This window comes from Corvus moneduloides, chromosome 9 (genome assembly GCF_009650955.1).
Source record: "Corvus moneduloides isolate bCorMon1 chromosome 9, bCorMon1.pri, whole genome shotgun sequence".
Lineage (NCBI taxonomy): Eukaryota > Metazoa > Chordata > Aves > Passeriformes > Corvidae > Corvus > Corvus moneduloides.
In genome coordinates, this window is record NC_045484.1 from 25,684,355 (window position 1) to 25,710,308 (window position 25,954).

Here is a 25,954-nt window from a genome sequence, read left to right on the forward strand (position 1 = left end):
CTACTGTACAGGGAGGGAGGAAAGCTGCCCAAACCATCAATGCCTGTCACCTTCCCAGTGGCCACTGCCCCCTTCCATGAGGCGGACAGCACATTTTCCTTCTCCTCTAGCCCTCCCAGTTCACACCCTGGTATTACCATAAAAGAACAACAACAGCAGTAATTATTTATTAATAAAGAGGGATAACAAGTAGAAGTTTTAATGTTACAATATTACTATTAAACAAACACAATTACTGTAGTTTTAATGCATACTTTTCATTATCTTCTGTTGGCCTCAGTTCTCTGCATAAAAAAAGAAATTGTATGGCCTTCTTAATAAATAAGATTCAAGTACTGTTTACGCTTTGCAACCTTGTAAACAGTAGTTGACTTTATCACTTGAAAACATACGGAATAACTATGAATCATTCTCTGAAGACTGACTGAATTCCCTTAGGTATTTTGGGAGTCTCTTTCTACATTTAGATACCTGAGTTGATACCTGGGACTGTTTAATTGTCCATGCACTCAGACCAACAAAACTTACAAAAATATACTTAAGGGCCGTATGAAAAGCCTAGTTAACATTGAAGTAAATAACCACTTTCCCATCATCCACAAATCCATTTATCCTATCATACAAGGCAATCAGGTTGATTAAGCATCAAAATGCCTTCCCCTTCACAGGCCCAGAGTCATCTTCCAAGAGAACCTGCTCCAAAATTTTCCCAGGGCCCAAAGTGAGTTCATCTGCCCTGTGCTTCCCCAAGCAGACCTCTTGGCCAATGTGAAGATGGGAACAACATTTGTTTTTCTCCAGTCAACAAGAAACTCTCCCTGTTTCCTTTTCCATTCCAAGGCAATAGGCAGTGGCACAGGATATCAGCCAGCCCCCTGAGCACCTTGGATGCTGCCCATCTGCTTCCATGGCCCCGGAAGAATCGAGTTCCTGCAGTCTTGTCCCTCAGTCTGTCACACCAGCAATGCAATCACCAGTGTAAGAGTGGCCACTGCATTTAAAGTATTTGCTCTGCACAAAACATTTTTTTATGCTGTCTGTGTCTCACAACCTTATCATTTCCTCACAACAGAAAGATCAATCAATTTCATAAGCAATGTCTTCCAGGCTGGTTTTGAGATTAAATGGTAGGATAGCATTCCCACCACCTTAATCCTCACATGCCCATACACGTTCAGCTGCAACAATTTTGACATGAGGGTCAAAAGGTTGATTTGAGAATAGCCAAAGCAGTTCATAAGGTTAATTTGAAAACATCCAAACCTGTAATCTGCAATCAGATGAAGGAAGGACCTCCTGCTGCACAGGTGGTAGAAAGATACCCATGTTACCCATGGCAGCTGGGGAACAAAAATCAACCACATTGTTGTAGTAAATTCACAATGTGTACACAAACCCTTTGAAACAATGTGCATAAACACCTCCTGTGAGAAACAAAAGCAGTCAAAAATGAAAATACGACAGTCTGCTGTGATCTACGTAATTTAATGTGTCACGTGCAATCATGCCTATGATTTTGCATTAATTTCATTTCCCATGGCCCCAGGTTTATAATCTGGGACTACTGAATTCTCAGACAGGGATATTGACCTGAGACACTGGGATCATCAGATGTTTTTGATTTGAGATCATATATTCCCTGTACTGTACTAAGTTTTATCCCTCACAATTACAGTCTGTCAAAGCCACGCTACCTGGGCATTCCTGCACTGCCAACAATACTTGTGACTGCCTCTGTCTTCTGTGGGGACTGCAGAGTCAATCTGGCCAGCTGTGACCCTAAAAACACTTACAAGCCTACACTCTGCTTTCAGACAGACACAAAAATCACGAAAGGACCCTGCTGATTGAACACACAGGCAGAGCAGTAGTGAATTATTGTTTCTTTATATCTCGAAGAAATCACGTCTTTCACAGATTCCAAAAGCTAACTGGTCTCTACTTCTTCCCAACCTAGAATGCCACCACCCCTCTGCAGTGGCAGTGTCACGTCCTGCACTCCTCTTACCAGCCTAGAAATGTGTTCTTTCAATAGCTTCCACATTTCCTACAGACAGATCCCCTACCCGAGCTGTTCCCCGAAGAGCTCTACAATGTTCCTTCCCAGAACCCTACATTATTTGTTAATAATTTCTCCTATAGATTCCCTGCAACACATTGTTTGTGTGCTCTTGATTATGTTCTATCAGGCTGCTTACCCCATTTCCCGTGTCTAATTCTGATGTTGCCATGGTACCATAATAAGTACCAGAAGTAGAGACTCTACAACAGTAGATCACCTTTTACTGCACCACCCTTTCACTGAAAAGGAAGCAGCCCACCTCAATACTGGGGTTTTTTTTTCTTCTTTCTTACTGAACTATTACTTAAAATCCCCAAGAGCTTTCTGAAATATTTGCCCATTCACAGTTTAAACCTTTTTTCTAATTTGAAGTCTTCCACTGAGGAAAACAATTCCCAACAAACGAAGTAATTTCAGAGAGAAAAAAAAATACAAAAAAACCCCAGAAAATACAAAAAAAACCCACCCCCAAAATAAAATTTAAAAAAAAAATTAAAAAAAATTTTTCTGCCCCTGTCTGGTGAAAAATGAGTATCACTCCTACTAAGAATGAGTGGTAATTGTTCCAGCAGTGCAGGCACCATCTCAGTCTTACACAGCTGCAGTGAAACTGCTTCCAAGTCACTTTTCCAGCAGCCAGGCAGCACCTACAGGTCTGCTAGTTTCATTACTAAAAGCAGCATGCTGGAAGCAAGAGAACAGATAAGCCTGGGAGGGTCTTTGAAATTATTCATAGTCTTTCTACTGACAGTTTCAGCAGAACTTTTAACATTAAACAGCTTGCAAACAGAGATCAACAGCACATCAGCTCGTACCGACTACAAACCTTCTGCAGGTTTCAAGTAATACGCAGTGGGCATTAGCGTAGCTCAAAGTGTTTTAAAAAAAGACTGCAGGAAGCTGGAAAATGCAGATATTTCAAGCATAATTCATGATCTAACTGTTGCTTATGATAATTTTGTTGTGCAATATACGCCGTGTAATTCTTGAAGGGAATCATTTGTATTATTTTCTCATTATAAAACTCAAATTTTTTATCCATTGGAAAATAAAGAATGGCTGGATTTGAACCCATTTCTTTAGCAATGGGACACTACATGATTGACAGTGCAATTACCAGTGTAAAGTTTTTGATATGCTAAGTAATACTTAAAATAGATCTTCAATATTTTTCATGTACAGAGCTGTGGGTTTCGTAACAACCTGTTTTTCCGCAACTCAAGAAATCTTCACAGGTTCAAGAAAAATTCCTTTAAACTTGATATTTGTGAAGAGAGATGTGAATATAAGAGAAACTCAAGCATTCCATGGAAAGGTTGGCGAAATTAACGTTTCAATTACATGAAGAGTACAGTTACAATTTTATAGATCTTCATGAACTGAAAGAACCTTTTTTATCTGAAAAACATTAAAAATCTGTCTCCTCTAACGATATTTAAAGATATTTTAGACCTCAATTTCCATATCTACTTTAAGCCAAGTTAGTATGTGGGCACGTAACATTAATGTCGACTTATTCCTTCCCCTTTACTATCATTTTTCTCCTCTAAACTTGCCAGGTACATTCTGACAGTTGGAAGGCACTGAGATTTACCAGATTTAACCTCTTGTATGGAAGTCCATCTATCAGTGCCAAAAAAAAATAATGTTCCATTATTATTTAGTTAGGCCATTAAAAAAAAAAATCCTTATTTCACCTTCAGAGTTAAATCTTCACTTTCCTTGAAGAAAAATTAATGTCTGTTTACTCATCTGTTTCTACTGTGACTACACAGAACATGGTCCTTCCCTTCTTTCTTTTTTTTTTTTTAAATACAGTATAGAACATTATAAGCACTGCAAAAAACAGCAGCATTTATATTCCAGGAATTTTACACTCGCTGAAACTCTGGCCAAAGCATCCACTGATTTCAGACATGTAGATTTAGCTTTGCTGATATGAAATGGCAGCTTTCTTCACACACAGCTCACATGACCATTTTCAGATTTTACTTGAAGTCATTCCCTTTTGACTTGACTAAAAAAGTGAGCAAATTATTGTGGCTAATCATCTCTTACACTTACAGAGAAAGAGTGCACAGCTTTGGCGCTGAGCAGAGCACTCAGACAATGCAGAGTGTAGGATCTCCAAGTAAACTAGTAACCTTCCTGAAGTCCCCAGTAGCATCTTACAAGGTGTAGATGTTTTGCTGCACAGAAGTGCAGAGCAGGATGAAAACATTTATTCACAAAAGTGTAAAAAGCTGTATGGCTGGAGAGAAAACACCCGTGGGCAAAGATTAAAACTGTGGGAGTTTGTCTCATTGTCCTTGTAGGATTCCTCCTTACATCCCACTCTGCAGTGTTTCATTAAACATAGCAAGACCTCTACCTTTTCCATTGCAAGACTATTCAGGACAATATGCCTTATTGCCAAGAATTTTTACTTCGAGTATTTGCAATAAAAAAAATGCAGCATGGGAATTCTGGGGGTGTTTCTTAAGTTGGCTTGTTAATATATTGTTTTGAAGTCCCAGGCATGACTGAGGAATTCCTTAGTATCTCTGACACTAGGTGATTACCTCCATAAACTTCACAGATAGGTGCTACAAGTTGCTCTTTGCATTTTCCACATAGGACGTAGTAGTTGTTCTTTGTTTTCAGGACTCAGAAAAATCACCCTCTTGATTTCAGAGAGAATATGGCTATCCTTCATGAGAGACTGCAGTGGATCTTGTACAATATGTATACAGTTTCACAGAGGCAGGTGTTCTGGTTTGCATCATGCTTCTGTTAGGACTGGTGACTTGTTAGGATATTTCCTTCTTTCCCTTAGAGCTTCTCCTACTGTTACAAATCACTTCTTTTTACTTTCTGTTCTTTCTCTCCTCTTATTTATTACTGGTTTTCATCACAATTGATGACAAGTTTTCCAGCTCTTTATGGAGGACAGTAAGACTCCTCACTCTTCTAATCTGTTCCAGTAAAAGAGATCAAAATGCAAACTCTGCTGAGGGAACTGTCTTCTTCCAGACTGAATTTCACTGCTCATGACCAAGCCTGTCTCTGTTTGTTATCCTAGGCCAAGACACATGGCAGCATCTAAGATGAGTATCAGTGCTGTTCAGCCTGTAAGACTAAACCTGGAACTTCCCTGTGTTTTCTGCAGACACCAGGAAGGCAGCACAACAGTATCTTCAGTAGCTGAAGAGAAGCTGCAGGTGTACTCACAACATATCTTGGCAGAAATGCAGGTGTAGAAGAGAATAGAGTGTTCCAGCTGTCCACAGAAGGAAGTGAATTGAGGGGGATTTTTATATGCTACCACAATTTTCCACAAGCAGCACATGATCCAGAACCATATCCTAAAATAAAACAGCTTTCCCATCCTTGGAGTGTTTGACTTTAGTTACAATCCCATCTCTATCTGCCTTTAGATTGACCTCAGCCAGCTACTCTTCACACGTGGGTGCTGATCCCACCCAGGCAAAGGATGTTTGGGACACAGTTCTTCAGAATAGAAGCACTTGGGATTTATGGTTGATGACTACATGTGCATTTCTGGCATTTGGGAGAAGTCTACATTCATCAAGGCACTTAAAAATGTGCTCAAGTTTGACTTCAATCAAACTTTCAAAATTAAACAAATGTTTCACCTGAGACCACAAAATCCTACAATATAATGAAGTAAAGAACTTTACACCTATTTAAATCTAAAAATGCCTCCAGCTAAATCCAGATGTTTCTCCAGATTTACACTGATGTGAAAACAAGCACTGACCTATTGTATTCACAAACCCCACAGCCATCACACTCAGTTCTTTATCTTGTAAGTTCATTCTTTACCTTCTCAACAGAAATATCTATATAATTATCCTATGCATGAGTAATATTGGCTCAGAAAATCAACTAACACGGGATTCAGCAGACCCGAGAATTATGCAAAGACTGTTTTAAGCAGCTTACTATTTAAAAGAAATTTTTTTAAAAAAAAAAAAGTACATCTACCAAAAAAGCAATAAAGTTCTTTGCATACAAGCAAATTAGCCATATTTTTTGAGTGCAACTGAAAAGCTGTGGACATTGAAAATCAAAAACAGTCATTCCATGAGGAAAGAAAAGCTGCATAATAATAAAAATATAGTTTTAAAGCAAATATGTGAATGTCCTTCTGTGAGTATGCATAAATGAGAATTAGATGAGAGAAAGAAAGGAAATAAGAGGAAACAGAAAAAAATTTAAAACAACCCAGAGATATTGGGCCCAGTACAAAAATGGGCCACAGTCCCCCTTGTTGTCAGCTGTAGTTTTACTGCAGTTAGTGAAGCCACATCAGTCTGCTTGGACTAAGTATAACATCACCTAAACACATTCAAATTCTAAACGATATTCCCTTACAGTTGTTTCCTTTCTCATTGTTGCTACCCTTTGCACACCTTTATGCTGTATTTGAATGCAGATGTGTGGTTATGGAAAACATTTGCTGTTGTATCAAGGGCTTTCAGCCTCCAGTATCCCTGTTAGAACAGGTCTTTAATTAGCATTTTAAATAACTGCTGTCAGCATTTTTGTTCTGGGATGCAGAGAAAAGTTGATTTGAAACTAATTCCAGTTTAGGAATTTTATTTGTTTTTCTCTCAGAGAGAGAGAAGGAAGAATGGTCCTCACTCAGAAGTGACTGGAAACCTCTTCATAAATTATTTTCCAGGTCATTTCACCGAGTGTTTTGCAGGTATTCCATTTCATTCCTTGGCAACTGACCCAAAACTTTGAGCTGGATTACATGAGAGATAGGCATTGTCTTTGGTATCCTTGGGTAAAATAATAAAGATATTTTTCTAGCCTGTAATCTTCCCAATATACCAGTGAAGACTCCCCCTCCCCAGCTCTCACCTTTTTTTCTTTACAATGGCATTTTGGCCTTATTACTCATTAGGATCAGAAGAAAAACATCCATATCATTATAAATTAGAAAATGTTTAATAAGAATGAGCTAGAACAAATTTTTATTATAATGGAAGGATTATGGTGCATGATAGCATTAATATTTAGGAAAAATTAAACAAAATCGCTTTTTATCTGCTGAAAACTATGTTAAATATTTAATATGCCACATTATAAGGGCACCATTTCCACAAAGGGTATGACAACCTTTGTGTTACGAACCCTCATTTCAGCAGCTCAAACTTAGTTGAAAAAACTTCTAAAATCTAAATTTAAAACCACGTACAGGGTTTTTTAGGCAGTTAGACCTTAGACAAACTTCCAAACCTGTGCAGGGCTCCAGCAAACAGAGGGTCTAAAGAGGCTGCCTCTTGCTGGCTCTCCTGACCCAGCACATGGTTTATTTAGAAGGGAGCACTGAGTTTAATTGTTCTGGAACTTATGGGAAGCCTTTCTGTTGCTTAGTTTGGAGAGTCTGGGTGTATTTTTAGGCAGCTTTGAAGCACTAAAAAAAAAAAACAAAACCTCATGCAAGATTTGGAGGTGATGAAGGGTGATTTCTTTTTCAGAAATCTAGCAAGAGATAATTTTTATGTAAATATAGTGACAGGAAAATTCTAGCTCTCAGATTATAATAAATGAGTATAAATATTCCTTTATAACTAATAAGGTGTGCTAAATCTGCTAGGACCAGTAACATGCTTCTGAAAAAAGAGCAAATCACTTTCTGAAGTCTGAAATCCTGGAAATTTTCAAGATTTCCCTAGGAGTTTAAACAAATAAATCTCCAGAAAAAAAAAATCAAAATAAGTAAGCTCCAAAACCCAAGTTGGACCTGCTTACAGCCACTGATGTATGGCATGAAATTTTAAGGTAGTAATGTAACAGTATAATGTAGTAAATTTGATACTAGATTTTTACTGCTTGCAGATCACTGAACTGAGGAACAAATAAAATGAAAAAATTCTGAGGTTGCTCCTAAGCTGGTCCTTACAGTGACCTTGAAAAAAATCTATTATCTTTTGCCTTTATCTCTCCTCCTGTAAAATGGAATAATAAACACTAGTTAGAAATCCTGGGATGGGTCTCTGAGCAGAAAAGAGCAAAACATAACAACTGCTTTGGTTTTGCTGGCTGAATTTCCAAAATCAGCCTCACACTCTGTAACCCCAAAAACTTAACCAGAATCACCCTAACTCTTCAAAACCTATCAAGTCACTATGAGTTGCTTTTAAAGCTCCCCTTCCACCTCAGTTGACTTTCATTTTATCTATCCAAGGCAATTGTTTTCATCTGTATCCACATCCCAGGCAGCTCTTAGCTATTGGACTGGGGAGCAGGTTCAGCTCTGTTGTGCAATCCACATCTGGTGCCATCATTTAAAGAACCATGTTTTTTTCATACTTTATTTCTTATATATGTCATCTTTACTGAATAAAATGTTTCCTCCTTTGCAAAAAAAAAAAAAAAAAGCTTCACAATTATTTTATTATTATTATTATTATTATGGTGTAACTGAATAAATGACCAGCTTCTGAACACTACTGAATTTTCATGGCCATAACAGAGTTGCTTTCAAGGCACAGCTTTCTGAAGTTCACATCTCACATTCAAGGAAATCCAGTATGAAACAGGAGGAGGAGAGGAGAAGCCAAACAGTGTCAGAAACACTGCAGTTCATTACTAGCTTCCAGAGTTTCTGACTCTAGCATATATAGGCACATTTAGATATAACTGGAAAAACTAAGAAATTTTACTATGTTGCAGTCTTTCCTATAGGTAGGAAAAAAGAGTAATTGACCATCGTTTCAAAACTACAACTGTTTCATTGGAGACAAAGATGGAAGATATCCAGCAGAATCTTGCAGAAAGTGAAGGTAAAAAATGAGAACTGTTCAAAAACTCTCCAGATTCAAGCCTCATTTACCACGAGAACAGTAACAAGATATATTTTTATGTATCGATATTTTAAAAAAATTGACTTAAATTATATTTTTTAAGCTTGACTTCAATATCTGTATTGTATCACTTAGGATCAGAGTGTTTTATGATATTTTAAATTGTATATAATCCCCTCCCAGAGCAAAAATACTAGGATACCAACATGAGAAATGAGTACAGAAGCACATTTTGAAACTGGAACTCAAAATATCAAGTATCTGTACTCAAAGGTGTATCTTAAAAAATGTATTCCAATAAATAGCTTTTATTGAGGCATTAGTGACCATTAAGCTCTCATGCATGTGGCTCATGCTGTCAGGCAGATCATATTAGTGATACTTGTAAATGTTGTGCATCTGCTATAAAGTATCTCAGCTTCACTTACCAGAAGGTTTTCTAAACATTAATTCACATTTTTGGTGGCTTCAAGAGAAATAGATTTTATTAATTACATGTTAAATTAAAGCTACAAGCAGCCTTTATTTATGTTAGCACAAGATTCTGTCAGTGGATATCTTTATTTCATTGCACTGTACTTTCCAAGAACTAAAACCCTAAAAAGAAACTCTAATAACAAGTTTGGTTTGAACCAAAAATTGTGTACCAACCTTTAAAACAGAGAAAAAAAGGAAACCTTCACTTTCAACTGTAAATATTAACTTATTGAAATGCCAGGTTGTGCTGAAAACCTATATTTGGAGGGCAGAAACTTTTCAAGCATGAAATCCCTCCTTCAAGAAAGGCAAACTGAAATTGACACCAAAACTAAAAAAGCAAACCTTTGGAAATGCACCATGCCATTTTCACTGCCATCACTCTCCTTCCCACATCTACGTGCTGCTTTGAGTGTCTTGATAATTTGCTAGAGAACAGCTTTCCTTACCTGCAGAATTTCAGGGGAAACCACACAGTGGCAGTACTGTGAATGCAAACACTGTGTTCTGTTGTGCAGCAGCTGCTAAGAACTAAAATACAGTTTTCCATCCTTGGCTATGGTTAAGTTGGCTGTTACTTTTCTATATAGAAGAACATGCAGTCAACATGTAATTTATTTCCTTCTTTAATTTTAGTATCCACAGGCCCCAGGCACAGTCACACATTTCACTCCAGGCTACTATTTTCTTGCCGTTTGTATCCACTCCTTCACTTCCTCTACTCAGACATGTTTGTAAAGCCCAGTTTCTTAGTGTAAACTTGGAATTCTTTGCCAAAAGAAAAAGACAGGAAAACAAACTGAAGGAGCATCCCCCATATGAAAACACCAACACACCCACCCCAGACATTTATGATTCATTTAGGTTATTGGTTACTGTACTTCCACAGCACACAGAAACAAGTTGATGAGTATTAGAAATGACAAATCCAGAATGCTCTGTTCACTTTCCTGTACTCTGAGACTCTTGCCAAAGACTACAGCCACACAGATCGCAGATGTTAACTTCTGATTTACAGGTATCTCACATCAGCTGGGAAATTTCCACTCTTGTGGAAATTTCCTCCAAGTGAACATTCTCCAATTGCAAGCAATTTTCTAGTCTTAAAACCCCAGATTTCAGGCAGAAATGTGACAGTTAACATGAACACGTATTCTTGAAGAGCATGACTTACAGCACAAGGTTTGTTGTTTGGTTTTGGGTTTTTTTAACTTTAACAGAAAACTATATCCATCATTCCCACCTAAATCAATTCCTCTTCATTTCAGCAGGTACGCACACAGTATTTCCCATTTTTTTTCCTCCTTTCAAAGCAAGAATCAGCCTTTCACGCAGGGGTTAACACTCAGTGAATCTGAATGTGTTTCCTTCTCTACTTATCTTGACTTACTTTGCTTTTAGCTACAGAAGCTGCTCCTGAAGGTAAAGCCCTTCTGACTGCACATGCAGCAGCACTTTTCCCCTGGCCGAGTCATTCCTCAAGTTCACAGAGTTGAAACAAGCCAAACACTTCCTGGGCAGGATTTGCATCACAATTATTTCCACCAGTACCCCCAGGACAGAGACAATCCCTCAGGAGGGCCCAGGGAATTATGTTTAATAAAAAAACTACACAGAAAAATACACATGCTACATGATTCCCCTTCATTGACTGAATGACATTTAAAAAACAACCATAAGAACATTAAAGTATCCAATACAGAGCAGATGGGGAAAAATTCTTTTTCTTATCAAAGCTAAATTATTATATCACTTCTGGTTGTGAAGCCACGAGGTACTGGTGGTTTTTTAACTCCACTAGGAAAAATATTAGGAGAAGATTTTATCAAATATTAAAAGGCACAATACGTTATTTTAACTTGGATATTCCTCAATTTCTTTCTATGGTAATTATCCTTTTAAGTTGAATCTCTTTATCTTGAGCTGAAATGTCCCTTCCTATAAATTTTCTAAATGGTATCACACATTTACAATAAACAATTCCAAAAGAATTTTTACAGCAGCACCTCAGAAAAGCTAAAAAACAGTGATGTCTTACAACAAAAAGCAAACAGAAACACCATTTTCTTCCTCAATCGCAACAGCAATTCCCTGTTAGGGAAATTACTAATTTTAGCATTTGATATCATTTCACTACAAGTCCAGTTACCCAGTGCAAGTCCCTAATAAATTAACAACCAATCCTGAATAAAAATCTAATCCTTGAGCTGCTGAGAGGACACTTTCTATTCATTACTGTGCTTCTCATGCCATAGTTCCTTTGGCCACACATTTTGTGGGCGGATGGCACCCGAGTGAGCACCCACACCCTGCTCACGCACCTGCAGGCACCTCTGAAGGGACAGGACACGCCAGCAAGTCCCATATCCTCTCACCACCATCATCCCCTCTTTTCTCTCCAGGCTTGGAAGCATTGATGGGGCTTGGTGGTGTCTGTACAAGAGCACAGAACGGGAAAAAAAAAAAACAGGGACTAAGCCTAGAAAAGGGCACAAGGCAGCCCCTGAGGAAAGGTGCCCCCAGGGCAGGGCACAGCCCCACCACGGGCAGGGCTCCCTCAGCCCGGGCACACGCGGGGCACTTTCTCTCAAACAAAGCAGTCCAGCTAAAATAAACATTTTATGGCTTCTTTGTCAACATTTTTACCAATTCCCACACACTCATCATCGCTGAAAGATAAAATCAGGTAAGGGCTGACATGCTGGTGCGGTGTAGGAGCTGTGGAGTCCCTCCCCGGCCGGGGCGTGCGGCGCTGCCCTCCTGCCCAGAGCCTCCTGCCGGCCCTGGGCCCCGAGGGGCGGCTTTGGACCTCCTGCGGCAGGCACAGCCCTGAGGGAGGGCTCCTGCCCGGCTCTCCTGCCACCCACCTGCCCTGCTACTCCATAAAGCAGCCCTGCATCCCACTCAGACCTGCTCGGCAGAAGGCAGGGAGACCTGAGTGTCTGAGAGTGGTAATGAAGGCACTGTGTCGTTCAAACCTCTACTGATGATCCATGGTTTCCAAAGGGATGCTGTTCCATCCAAGAACCAGAGCTGCCCAGACCACTCGCCCGACGCAGCCCATGCCCTCCCCATCAGCACTCTGATTTTCCAGAGGCAGAGAAGTGTCAGCAAAGCTGCCAGCTTTCCACTGAGAGCCTGGAGCCTCACCTTTCCATTACCCAAAGCATCTGACAGCCAGTTATCCTCGTGCTGCCTGAGCAGTACTAGACAGAATGACTGGAATTAGTATTTGCTGCCAAAAAATATTGGATACTTTCTAATCACACTAGGAGAGCTCTTGCTAGGTTTTCAATCTCAGAGATGCTTAATATAGTGAAGCAGGAAGACAGAGTTTCACTTTCAAGCTGGAATTCAATAATCCTACTTGAAGCAGTTTTAAACACAAACTTTAACCACTGCCTCAGCACTTAGAGAGGCAGGAAAAATCTTATTCCTATCGTAATATCATTAAATTTTAATTCTCTCAAACCTGTGCCATATCATACAGAAGTTAATTCATAACTTATCCCTAGTAATCACAGCATAGAAATTAGGGTGGTTTTTTTTGGGGGTTGTATACAGTTGTTGAATCCCATGAGTCCAAGTTCAAGATACAGCACCTATTATTTTAATGTTCTGTTCCTGCATTACCACTTGCCATACTTATTTACTGCTTATTTTCTCTACAGTTCTCAATTTTCACAGTACAGCAAAATGTTTTTGTCTTCTATTTTATGTTCTATTAAAAGAGAAATTGGACTCATTGCTTTGACTTTTACCATGGCACTTTGAGTATAAAGCAAGCGCCTGATAGCGGTCTCACTTTTATCAGAAGTTCACACCTTTTCCTCTGCACTAAATATTGTTTCTTCACAGCAAATGAATAAAAACTTTGTTGTTAATGATTCAAACAAACATTTTAAAATATTAGGCTGGATGTTTCAGCCCTAACTTTGCTTAGAACTGTATTTCTGATGTATTACACATCCTATGCTTTTATATCGTATGTAAATTTAAACAGTACGATGTATTTTTAAAACCCTGTGTTGAAAGATCTTTAAAGTTGCAAGGCTAAGTGAAGGAAAGCCAAAATTTAACCTGACTGTGCTGCATCCTGGTGCATTCTCAATTATATTATGTCATAGGTTATTACTCCTTGTTAAATTCAACTTGTCTAGCACTCTTCAGACCATTAAAAGATTCTTAAAGAGATGTTACATTTTCTGATTACAGTTTTTGGCTCTTATTTGTGTAGTCTTGTGTTAACAGTCTGATTTTCAAGTACATTTCTTGGTGACACTCAGCTTTGTCTGTGTAGAGCTCTTACTACTAAGTACTTACAGCTGATAAATGCCATTCTTAACAGAGGTGATTTTCATTCTGCTTCGCTCCATTAGTCCAAAGTATAAAATTTCAATGAAAAGCTGCAATGTCCTCTTGGTAGTTTGACTCTACTTTGAGCTCAGTGCTGCCCATATTTATCTAACTTACAGACTCATTGTGGGGAAAAAAGCTTCAATTTTATGTACTTTTCTTTAAACCTGCCAAGGTTAGGGACCGAGTTCTGTGAGCACTTTTCATGCAATCAGTTCCACCAAATGCCCATCACCTGAGGAAAGAGAATGACCTGTTTCAGGATGAGATATAATGCACAGCTCTGGTCATATTTTGCAGCTATTAAACTCAATACCATGGACTGTAGTGGGAAAAATCTACAATTCAGTTGTTTTAAACTGCCCCAAAATCTCCCAACTGCAAACTTCTTTGTGGTTTGCACCAGTGATGGGGGAGCTCTTTTTACACAACTTTACACTTCTAAGATTTTTTAATTTCTCATCAGAACCCCAGTAATTAAGTATTTATAGATGAAAAAATGCTCCTAAAAAGAACAAACCCATTTGTTTCTTATGTGCTTCAAACCTTTCCTGAATAAAGCAGTACCAAGGGTAACCTTTCATGAATACAACCTTAGGGATCACAGAGTGCCCTCAATCAATGCAGGGAACTCATGTTGACAGAGTATATGGGAAACAGATTGAGGTATTAAAGCACATAGCCTCTGGTGTTTTAGATGTAAATACTATAACCATCAAATATTTAGACTCTTATGTAAGCAGTATGTCATTTTTTAAACAGTTACTGCTTGGAATAAATCTTTAAGGATGGAATTTTCAGAAGTGCTCAGTATTGCCCTAACTTTGCTCTTACTGAAATCAATCATAAAATTTTCACAACTTTAGAAAAGGACTTTGTCTGTTTATATGTTTCCACAGCACTAAGCACAATAAGTCTTGATCCTGGCTGGGGCCTTTTGACTCTGCTGTAATCTAAATAAATTGATTTATAGGAGATCAGTTAGATAAATGATGAGGAAACACACACATACATATAAAACAGCTACAGTTTTTCATGATGAGATAGCAGCCTTTGGAACTTCTCCATCATTTTCTCTTTGAGTCCTAAAACTCATTTGCCTCTTTTTATATTAATTTCCTTGTTATTAGTTTTCTTCAACATGATTTCATGCATCTTAAATTTCCAGTGAAGTATCCCTCCAATAAAATGTAACTTACTTTCTTGACACAAACAAATCCCATTTAATCTACACAATAAACACATTAAGTTTGGGATCTGACTCATTCTTTGTTTCAGCAGAATATAATCTCTTCTCTATTTCCACAAAAGCTGTTGTTAATAACAGTGGTATGGAACCTCCTCTATATTTCCAGGAATAACCACCTATGCTGAGCTGGGAAAGAAGAAGAGAGTGTGTTTCTTTTATGGGTTTGTAGAGCGGTGAGAACTGTTCCTTTTGTTATTTCACAAGATTCACGCAAACACTAATTTACCCAGGGATTCACTTCAGAGGCAGTTATTTCACTTTAATATACATGTTAACCTGAAACCTATCTAAAAAGATCCTATTTTCTTCCAAAGAGCTACACTAAGACCTAGACAAAACTACTCCTGCTTGTCACTCAGCGTGGGATTTCAACAGGTCGATACTGAAATGCCTTTCTCCCTATTTTCTCCAAACAAAATGCTACAAGTTATTGAAATGAAGGCTGTGGTTCCACAGACAATTCTCAAGGCATCTTCCTGGGAGCTGCTATCCCCATTCCCTTGACCCTGCTTCAGCCACTTACTCCCAACTCCCTTATTGCTCCTGTGGTTGGACCTATGCAGCTTATTTTGGATCCCTGTGATGACCCAGACCGAGATTAAGTCCTCTTTCTCTTCCTTGAAAGTTCGGTTTTACCCTGAGCCCACTCCCAGCCTGGTGCTCCTGTGCAGAGCTGTACCAGGATGAGGGAGGAAGCAGCTCTGAGGAGCCGGAGCTGCACCTGGCAAGGACTGCATCAACACCCACCTGTGCCACAGGACATATTCCTGAGCCTCCTAAAGCATTCTCACCACATCCCTCAGGAAAGCAGGAGCAAGCACACATGACATTATAAAGCTGGCAAAGGAACAAACCTCCAAGAGTAGCCAAAGTTGAAAATAGGCCAAGGAAGGAATCAGGTAAAGATAACAGCTTGTTCATCTTCTTTACCTAAATTCAGGTGATGTTATCGCTAGCCCCAGCCTGCTATATATTTTACAGGAAGCAATTTTAGTCTTTCAGATTAGCAAGCTATATATATATTTAGTGCTTTATTCTCAAACTGTTTCACCACAAATGACAGCTCATTTCACAAACAGCTTATCTTATGGCTAAAGATATATAAATACATACTAAAAATGCTGCTGAAAGTCTCAGAATGTATAATGCAGCCTGGTAGACATGGTAGTGATTGTAACACTGCATTGTAGACACAAATGTTAAAGAAACTTGGCAAGAGGCAACACATTTTAGCTACTCAAAATTCAGATTTTCTCAGACTTGTCCCCTTCTGATGAATGGAACATATGGGAGTATTGTTCATAAAACTTACATTGCTTTTCTTGATGTCTACCAAAATTCCTCATCATGACAATATTTACCAAGATACATACAGATTCAAGTTTGAATTAATTACCCAGAAGTTTTTCTGTACCTCCAGGTTTACTGGAAAAGAGAAACACTCCAGAAGCAATGTGTTGTGAGCATTTAGCAGTAGATGTTATAGCAACAGAGGTAGCAGAGTGCTTGCTGGAGAAGGGAGCCTACCCAGTTAAAAGCCATCAATGCCGAGTAAGATAAAAGACAGGGAAGAAAGCAGCTGCTTTGCCAAGAAGCAGTTTGAAATCTGACATTATAAACAAAACACATGTAGATCTAGACAGAAATCCTCCGTATGCTGAAGGCTCAATAATATTTTAGCTAGCGTTATTACTTACAAACAGTTCCTGAAATACAGCATCACAACTGCAGAACAGCCTTTAACCTTGTGTTCATCTACTCAAGAGCCATGTTATTTATTATCCTTTATCCCTTAATTATGGGGACTTCACCTACTGCTCTCTGCTCATTTGAAATGCAGAATAAAATACAATGGATGTCTAAAGACTTAACAGGTGTCAACCAGATATTTGCCAGCTACTGCTACTATTCTACTGGGAGGAGTTGCTGTTCTATAAATACTAATTAGAGTTTTGCACATGATCTTGCTGAAATACCTAAGGTGATGAGTGGCCAGTTGTTACTTTTAAAAGATTAGCACAATTTGAAAAACTAATGTCCCCAATGAGGCAATGCTCACACTGAATAATCAAGAGTTATAGCTGTTCTCTGCCCAAAGGGAATATTTGCTCACTTCATCATTTGGAAAATCTGCTGCCTCTCGAACAACTCACTCTTCTATTTAACTTTGAGAAACTTGTAAAACTTTGTGCAATCAATATAATAGTACAGTATATGTATTTAGATGGTCTTCCACTGCTATGCCCATATGGCAGGCTTTACTATCTTTACTTCCAAAGACAGAGCTCTTAGTGTGAAATCATGATTAAGAAACTGCAACAAAATAATGTTGCACTTAAATCAAGCAGCAAAGAAAAATAGGATTACAGTATAAAGTCCATAAACACAGCAAAAATTCAATTTCCTCAAATCCATCTACCTCCAAATTCTCCACCTCTATTAAACAGAAAAACAGACTCAGGCAAATCAGAACAGGTCTCTATGATATTGAGGTTTTATATTAAAAATTTATATATAGTAAATTTTGATTTTAAAGTCCCCACCAATTCTCTAAAATCTTGGTGCAATATATCTGAAAAACAGATATCAAATGTTAAAGTGACATGGCCCATTTCCGTGGTTTGTAATAAAATCTTGTGGTTTATCTTGTCCAGTCTGCTATGGAAAGCAACTGATGTCACGAGGTGTTACACATTGCTGTATTTCTATATGTGAGCTGTGCTTCAGTGCAGTGAAATTTGACACAACAGATACAACCCCATACTATTTAGTGTCCATGACCATGTGTGGGGAAAACATATATATCATTTTAATCAGAATTTTTTTTCAGGCTTTTAAATTTTTTTTAAATTAAATCTTTTTCTTTACAGTGAAACCTGTATTTTTCCTTATCCATCAACAGACTGCTTCCTCTTTCCAGTAGCTCATTGCTTGAAATGTTTGGCCTTACTTCAAAAGAGAAGAATATGTCAACACCAGAACATCTGTGTCCACACAGAGTGCTTTGATGACAGTGATATACTCCATTTACATCAGTAACACTGAGCTGAACCTTGATGCTGTCTGCATTTAAAGATCTTACCCCACAGGGCAAGAGAACACAGGTCAAAAACGTTGATCTCTGTTTGACACACTCTCTACTTCAAGAGCACTTGGCAGCAATTTGTTCCAGAGTCAAGAATCAAACTCACAAAGTGTTGCAAAGCTCGGAGCCATGTTTGCATAACCACATTCAAAACAAATATTAAAATTCACAGTCTCTGGAGGCCAATCTACTTTTGGTATGCAGGGGTTTGTGAGCAATATGGTCAAATTCTAGCCTCAATACAGTGGGAAGTTTCTCATTTAAATCAAAAAGCCATAACTCAGGCTTGAACACCTGTTTTTAAGAGGAATAATGTACCCATATCTCTCAAATGCAAAAAGGAAAACAGACACTTTATCACTCTAAAACTCAAAATTTATTATCTTTAAAAGGTAGTGGAATAGTTATGTGTGACACAGACTTGCATCTATCAGTGTGGCCAGAGGAAGTTGGGTGAATTTCAGTATGGAACAAACGCTTCCACAGGCAGGCACAATAATGATGAATTCCTCAAATATTTCATACAGAGGAGTTCAGAGATGAAGCCTCAGCAACAGAGTATTTGTAGCCCACAGCTTCTTCCTTTTAACTTGATTTGAAAACCTTTAGTGTTTCTTCAGCTTTTTGTAATTAATGTATCATTTTCTAATTTAATTACATTGTGTCCACTAAACTGCTATGCTGACATAAACCCTAATACGAGCTGGAGGGTTTCAATAGTTCCCTTCCACATCTTCCTCCCCTCATGTAAAGCTCAGCACTTTTGCAGCATTGAATGATCCAGTACTGCTTACAAGACTAATACATACAAAACATCAAACAGGATCAAATCGATGCAGCTGGATATTGCCCTGCTCGTGTTCAAGGACCACAACCACCTGTGTGCTGCACTAGCAGCTGCAAGTACTGGTAAATCCTATTTCAGCAAACAGAGAAAGAGAAAATTTTGTTTACAGGTTGCACTAGAATGCCATGGAAACAGATACAGAGGTAACTGTGAAAGGCATAATCCAAATGGAAGACAGCCCTAATACAGCTCATATATCCAAAAATAATATATATGTTTTCCCACTTGGAAAACACATGCATAAATCCTATTAACATCAAGACAGAAAATTATACTGAGTAGACCCCAATATCACTAAGGTCCCTGATAACAGTATGAATTAATGTGCGCCTTCAAAGCAGAGCAAGGGGTTTTCATATGCAGACTATTAGAAAAAAAATAAAAATATCTTAATAGAATAATCATCTTTTTAAAGAAAAAAAAATTGCATCTTGAATTTTTGAAACAGGATTAAAGTATGGTAGTAGCCCTGTAAAAGGAAGCTGCTCAGCACCTGCTGCCTACACTGTGCCTGGCTCCAGGCAATGTTATTCATTCCTCGCTTTCATGGGAGCAAAATACATCCTCTAAAAATATAAAACACAAAAATAAATAGACCTCTGGGGAAATGGAAGAGAAATCTGTTTTAAAAATAGTGAAGGAGCCTATACGTTCTAAAAAAATAAGTCCATTTTGCATTGTTTTGTAAGATTTACACTTTAATTTGAAACCAAAGTAAGGCATAAAATTTGTGTGAAAGCAATATCTGATTTATAGATAAACTTAAAACACAATACACTTAGCTGCAAATACCAGACCCCAGCGAGAGAAGGAAAAGGTTTTGAAAGATGATTAAAATATGCTTGATAAATGTGGCCCTGAAATGCCCCAGAAGATTTTTCCAAAATTAAATAGTAAACACAATTAACATGACTTTAGCTACAAAAACACTAAATGCAATGGATTTTTTAAATTAATTTTCAATGTTATTACATGTTCCTATTGAGCTGGAATTGACTCAATCCACTAACTGTACCATGAGACCGCTCTTTCATCCATATGACCTTAACATCTAGATAAAAAGCCAAATATCCATTCTGCTGGTCGTATGAAGAGGAAGCCACACAATAACAACAACCTTATGACCACCATTTCCATCCTGTGAGTGGAAAATTTGTGACAGTTGAAGCATAAGAAAGATATATTTATAAAGCTCAGATAATGTCCATCTTGATCAAATGTATTATTAATTAACCAATAAAAAGCAGCAGCTGTGAAGGCTGACAGGAATAGCTTACTGTACACTTCTGGCCTAACCTCACTATCCATATTCAAACAAGTCTCCTGGCAAAGGCAAATCATATAATTCTTGGGAGTCTTGCATGCATTCAGACTCACTAGATTTACATATTATTATTCACAGTAGATGTTTCATTACATTTGCTTTGAGAAAATGTACAATCTATATGGGTATTCACATGTTTAATATGCACATGACTTCCCATTTTGTACATTTCGTGTAGCTGGTGATGAGATTTTTTGGCCTCCCTCTGTCTTAGACCAGGCACTGCTCATTCATGTGAGGTCAACTCACATGGCAGAGCTCACATTCCTCCACCAGTCCAGCCACCCCAAAACAGGGAGAACAATTCAAAGCAGCTTTTCAAAACCAAACCAATCCCAGTCCATCTCCCATAATATCTGCAGGGGTTTTGGGGGAGATTAATGCAGGCCAAAACTGGGACAAGGACTGTCCTAAAAGCTGGAAGTTTCTGAAAAACAATTTGCGCCAAGCCCTGACTGCTCAGATTGCTGGAATGGACATCACTTCAGTCAAGCCACTTGAAACAAGGCACTACAAGGGGCCTCCAGAATTCACATTGTCCATCTGCTCCAAAGAGAACCTGTCCTCACAACACTGCTGCATCAAGGTTCTCATACTCTCAGGTAAAAGTGCTCCTGAGCCATGGGGTCTTTGGTACAAGTGCCGAGTAAAACATGTTTACCTCATTAATCTTTGAGGGAATAACTCACCATTTTGGTCGGCTTGTGGATTTCACCATTGGAGCCATCCCATCTCTATAGAGGCTTTTGGTTTTACTGAAGTTGACAACATTGAAAATCACTCTCTGAAGGGGGAAAAAAGGAAAAGAAAAGAGATCAGGTATAAATTCTGAAAGAGTTTCTACATGCGTTGCCTATACCAGATGCATAAAAATATGCACAGATAATATATGAAATAGATGTGTACCTTATGAATTACTGTTACTCTCCATAGACCTCAGATAACGGATATCCTGTCTGTTCCAAGTATTTAAAATGTCCATGTTGTTTTACATTGCACTGATACATATGAAATATATGTTTTTTAATTTAGTATGCTGATTTTTCAGTAGGAATCCTAGCCAGATGAAAAAATAAGCAGAGCAAGTCCAGTGTGCTGCAGTTAACATTACAGAAGTGGGAGGAAAGCTGGGAGATGGGGTATCATTCCTTGTGAAAACCCTCTAACTGCTTCATAGAATCATAGGATAGAAATATACAATTGTTTAGGTTGGAAAAGACTTCCAAGATCAAGTCCAACCATTAATCCAGCACTGCCAAGCGCACCACTAAACCACGTCCCTAAGTACCACATCTACATTCCTCTGGGGAAGCCAACCCCTTCCCTGGCCAGCCAGTTCCAATCCTTAACAACCCTTTCAGTGAAGAATTTTTTCCTAATGTGCAATCTAAATCTCTGATACAACCTAAGGTGATGTCCTCTTGTCTTATTGCTTGTTATCTGGGAGAAGAGACTGACCCCCACCTGGCTCCAACCTTTCAGGTAGTTTTAAGGTCCCCCTGAGCTTCCTTTTGTCTAGGCTGAGCCCTCCCCAGCTCCCTCGGCTGCTCTTCATCAGGCTTGTGCTCCAGACTCTGCTCCAGGCTCTGCTTCAGCTCCATTTCCCTTCTCTGGACTCACTCCAGCCCCTCGATGTCTGTCTTGTCATGAGGGGCCCAGAACTGGACACAGCACTCACCAGTGGCCTCACCAGTGCCCAACACAGGGGGACAGTCACTGCCCTGGTCCTGCTGCCACACTATTCCTGATACAATCCAGGTGCTACTGGCCTTCCTGGCCACCTGGGCACAGCTGGCTCGTGTTCAGCCACTGTCCACAGCACTCCCAGGGCCTTTTTCCCCAGGCAGCTTTCCAGCCACTCTGCCCCAGCCTGGAGCACTGCAGGGGTTGTGGCCCAAAGGCTGGACCTGGCACTCAGCCTTGTTGAATCTCATACAATTGGCCTTGGCTCATCAACCCATCCTGTCCACATGCCTATGCAGAGCCTTCCTGCCTTCCAGCAGATCAACATTCCCATCCAAGTTGGTGTCAACTGCAAACTGAACAAGGGTGCACTTGATCCCCCACCCTTCCTAGCCTTCTCATAGCAGCAGGGAAAAAAAATGTTTTCTGATTTTTTTTCCCAAAGTTAGGAATATTCTCTTCCTTTCCCCTGGCAAAAGGAAGAATTTTCCTTTTCAAAAAGTGTACAGGATACCTACACAGAAATTGCACATAGCCATCAGTTGTTTGAATACAATAGGTAAGACGAAAATATTCTACATCTGATCTTAGTTTACACTAAAACTTTGGGAAAACTGTAGGTGATATTTAACAGGTCAAGGGAAGAGCAAAATTTAGCTCTTTAAGGGTAATGGATTGATACTAAAAGCAAATTAATACAGGGGGAAGACAAGAGAAAACAGAGACAAAACCTTTTTCTTTACCATCTTTCAGCTCCAAGTCATTTCATACAAAATTACTTATTCTGTTTCTGTTAAGAAAGCCTAAATTGGATCTATCTCATGTCATGAAGTACATTGACTTTTCAGATGGTAAGTGCAGTATCCCTCCTTGTTGCACTCTTTTGATACCCAACATTGATGTACTCAAAAAAAACCCAAAATATGAAGACTAAATTAGTTTTTATAAAACAGTCCACAATATAGTGATACATTCAATTTCTAAGTCTCTCTTTACACTTGTTTTTTAAAGGTAGAAGTGAAGACAGATCATTAAAAATTATATTCATACTTTATTTAAAGAATAAACTATTGTTATGTTGGCACCCTTCATAATGGTCCATGAGAAGCCTAAGAACTGAATGACCACTGTTTAAAATCAAACAAATTTGACCAAAACAATAAGATCAATTAAGCTTTCATATGTAAAACTTTGCAAAAACAAATCTGGACCTTCCAGGCCGTCTGCTCAAGCAACAGGGAGTGATAAGATTAAAGTGAAAGGAATCAGCAGTGGGACACAAACAGGAACCAGGCACATTTATCCTTTCATATGGGGCAGCTAGGAAGCCAGGTAGACTGCATAGCCCTCTGTACTCAAGAAAAACTAAGCAAATTTTTTTGAGGTAATGTAGTGTTGAAGATTTTGTGAATGGGAGCACACACTTCTATGTGTGCAAATTATGCAAATCAGTCAAAGCAAAATCTAAAAATAACCTGTAGGTTTGACTAGAACTGACATGAAAAACTAGTAAGTTGAGAAAATCACATTCTTGAAGATGGTAATTCAATTTTGCACCAAAGGTAGTGAGGAAACTACTTATCCCTGCACAAGAGTTTCCATGTACTTTGAGATTTTCTGAGGGTCATGAGCTGAACTTATTTTTATAACTCTTGATGAAAGAATGCACTTAATTTACAGAATGTTATGTTTGTAATTTTAAGTATTTAGGATATTGCTTATCTGATGAAATATCCATCTTGGGAGATGTTATTTTCCATCTTCTTCTGTTTACAATGGATGGGTTCAAATTAAAGAATGGTATTTAGGTCTCTACATGCTTTGTGCTCTGCATGGAAGCATTTCCCTCTATTAGAATGCTCAGATTTTCCTCTGTTACTTAACTCCGTTCAGATTTTTGAAAACAAATTAAGTTGCAACAAATTGGTTTGTTAATCTTGATGTTTGCATGGAGTGAATGAAACAAACAAGATCTCCAAACCAATTGCCTTAAACTTTGGATGCAATCATGTCACTGTTGGAAAGGGAAAGTTGCTAATTTTGTTACATACTGACTCAGAGCAGACAGCTGGTAGAGAATGTTCTTATTCCAATCAAGCTTATTTTGTATAATGAGTTGGGCAAATGTACACAACTGGGTAAGCAATGTATATAAAAACAAAAATAATGCAGCTCATTTAACAAAACACTGCAGATTATAGCATTTCGAGCACTCCTGTTCGCCATGGAGTGAGCAGTTAGCAACGCGTGCAATTCTCCCAGCATGGCACGGAGTTAGATTGGCAGAACCAAAAATTTAACAGCACAGAACAGAACTTTATCAACACACACCACTGAAGTAATAAAGTACACAAACCAAAGCACTCAAATGAGCAGCTGAACTCCGTCAAGTATTCCTGGTGATAGTTAAAATAGTCCATGCAGCTCAGCCAGTGAAGTGTGCAAAAATGTAATGACTACAGGGTACACACTGGATACACATGCTGGAAAAATATGCAGCTTGCTCAATAAGGTATGCAAACAGCTTTGAACTGAATGCTATCATAAAGGGTTGTGATACAGCAATGAAAGTTTTGCTGAACAAATCTAGTTTTTAGTCTGATTTCTCTCTATACTGATATCCTCTAACACACCAGTTGTGCAGTGTGAAGTGCAAAAGGACTAGATACAAATTGTGCACATTAAAACACATTTTTGCAATAAAATTATTACTATTCTGAATGATTGTATGAATTATAGAGATGTACAAGAGTGTCATCTTATAAGCAATATAATTGAGTTACTTAAAAATAAGTATTCAAGAATTTAGGAAATATCACGTTAAGAAAATAAAACAAGATTAAATGTACTTAAAATTCCCTAGAAATTGCTCTGCTCTCCAGAGCATCAATACAGAGAAAAATGGAGGAAATTTTTACAATAAAAATACTTGGGTATTTGGGAGTGTATGAATACCACAAAAGGATGCAATATGCAAACTGATGCTGTACCAGAAATTATAATTCTGTGCTTCAGATTTAGGATAAAATCTTAAATCTATTGCATTATTCTGACAAACTGATCTGCAACTCCTGGCTAGGTGGAAGAGGCACAGTGCAGAAAAGCCTCTCAGGACAGCACCAAGTCAAACCACGCTCTTGGGGATGCACCAGGATGTGTTGTGGCTTCACAGCATGAGGGAAGAAAACTGCTGCAGTCTCAGGCTCTGTGCTTGGGCTGCCAGATCTGAGACAGATGTTGGAGAGCATGAGACAAGGCAGGAAAGTTCTGCCCACTGAGAGAAGAAGGAGGAGATCCTCTCTCCATAGCATGTGCAGTAAGTTTGAATTTGAAGGTATCTTGCTAATAAAACCATTAGGACAGAAAATTAAGGTAAAGCTTGGTCCTTCCTTTAGCCTTAAAATTTACTGATTATGTCTACTTTTCCCTATAGTCCTTTGCAGACATATTTCAGGAGTTAAAAGCACAAATGGGTATTAAGGGATGCTCATGATCATGAGCAAGATAAAGATGAAGCATAAACACAAGGGGGAAAGATGGCTGAAATATGTCACATATTTTTTCTTATTGCCAGCATTTTACCTGACTGGAGCTGGAAGGAGCTGCTAGCTACCTGGGGGGTAAGCACACAGCAGGGTGGTTTTGGTTTGGAGCTGAAGGCACTGAATGTGGATGGTTGTACTGAGCATCATATTCCAACAGGCTGGTGGGAGCACAGGGTTCACCCAGCTCCCAGCAGATTTTCCAGCTGAGGCAGGTTTCCAAAAGAAAGTCACACCTTTGACAAAGGTTAAGTGCCTTCCCCCAGGATAAGGACACACAAGGTCCCTTCAAAAAGTCTCCCAGGTTTATTTTGCACAGTTTTCCCTTGCTGGCTTCTCACAAAAATAACTTTGTAGCTCTGGCTGACATTAAAAGAAAAAAAAAAAAAACAAAAAAACAAACACACCATAGAACACCACAAAATTCTGCCTGAGGCAGACACCTGGCACGGAAAATTTTGTGTCAAATGATTACAAGTATGAGAAGTTTTAACTAACTGAAAATAGG

At 38.6% G+C, this 25,954-nt stretch overlaps 1 protein-coding gene across 5 annotated transcripts in view; it reads right to left on the reverse strand.

The window, feature by feature from the left end:
- The window catches only part of BEND5 (BEN domain containing 5), an 885,907-nt gene that overhangs the window by 645,797 nt on the left and 214,156 nt on the right, over nucleotides 1-25,954 (reverse strand). For all 5 annotated transcript variants that reach the window (XM_032118194.1, XM_032118193.1, XM_032118192.1 and 2 more), the window contains exon 4: nucleotides 20,911-21,005. In XM_032118194.1, coding sequence (XP_031974085.1) covers nucleotides 20,911-21,005 — 95 coding nt within the window. The remainder of the gene's footprint in view (nucleotides 1-20,910; nucleotides 21,006-25,954) is intronic.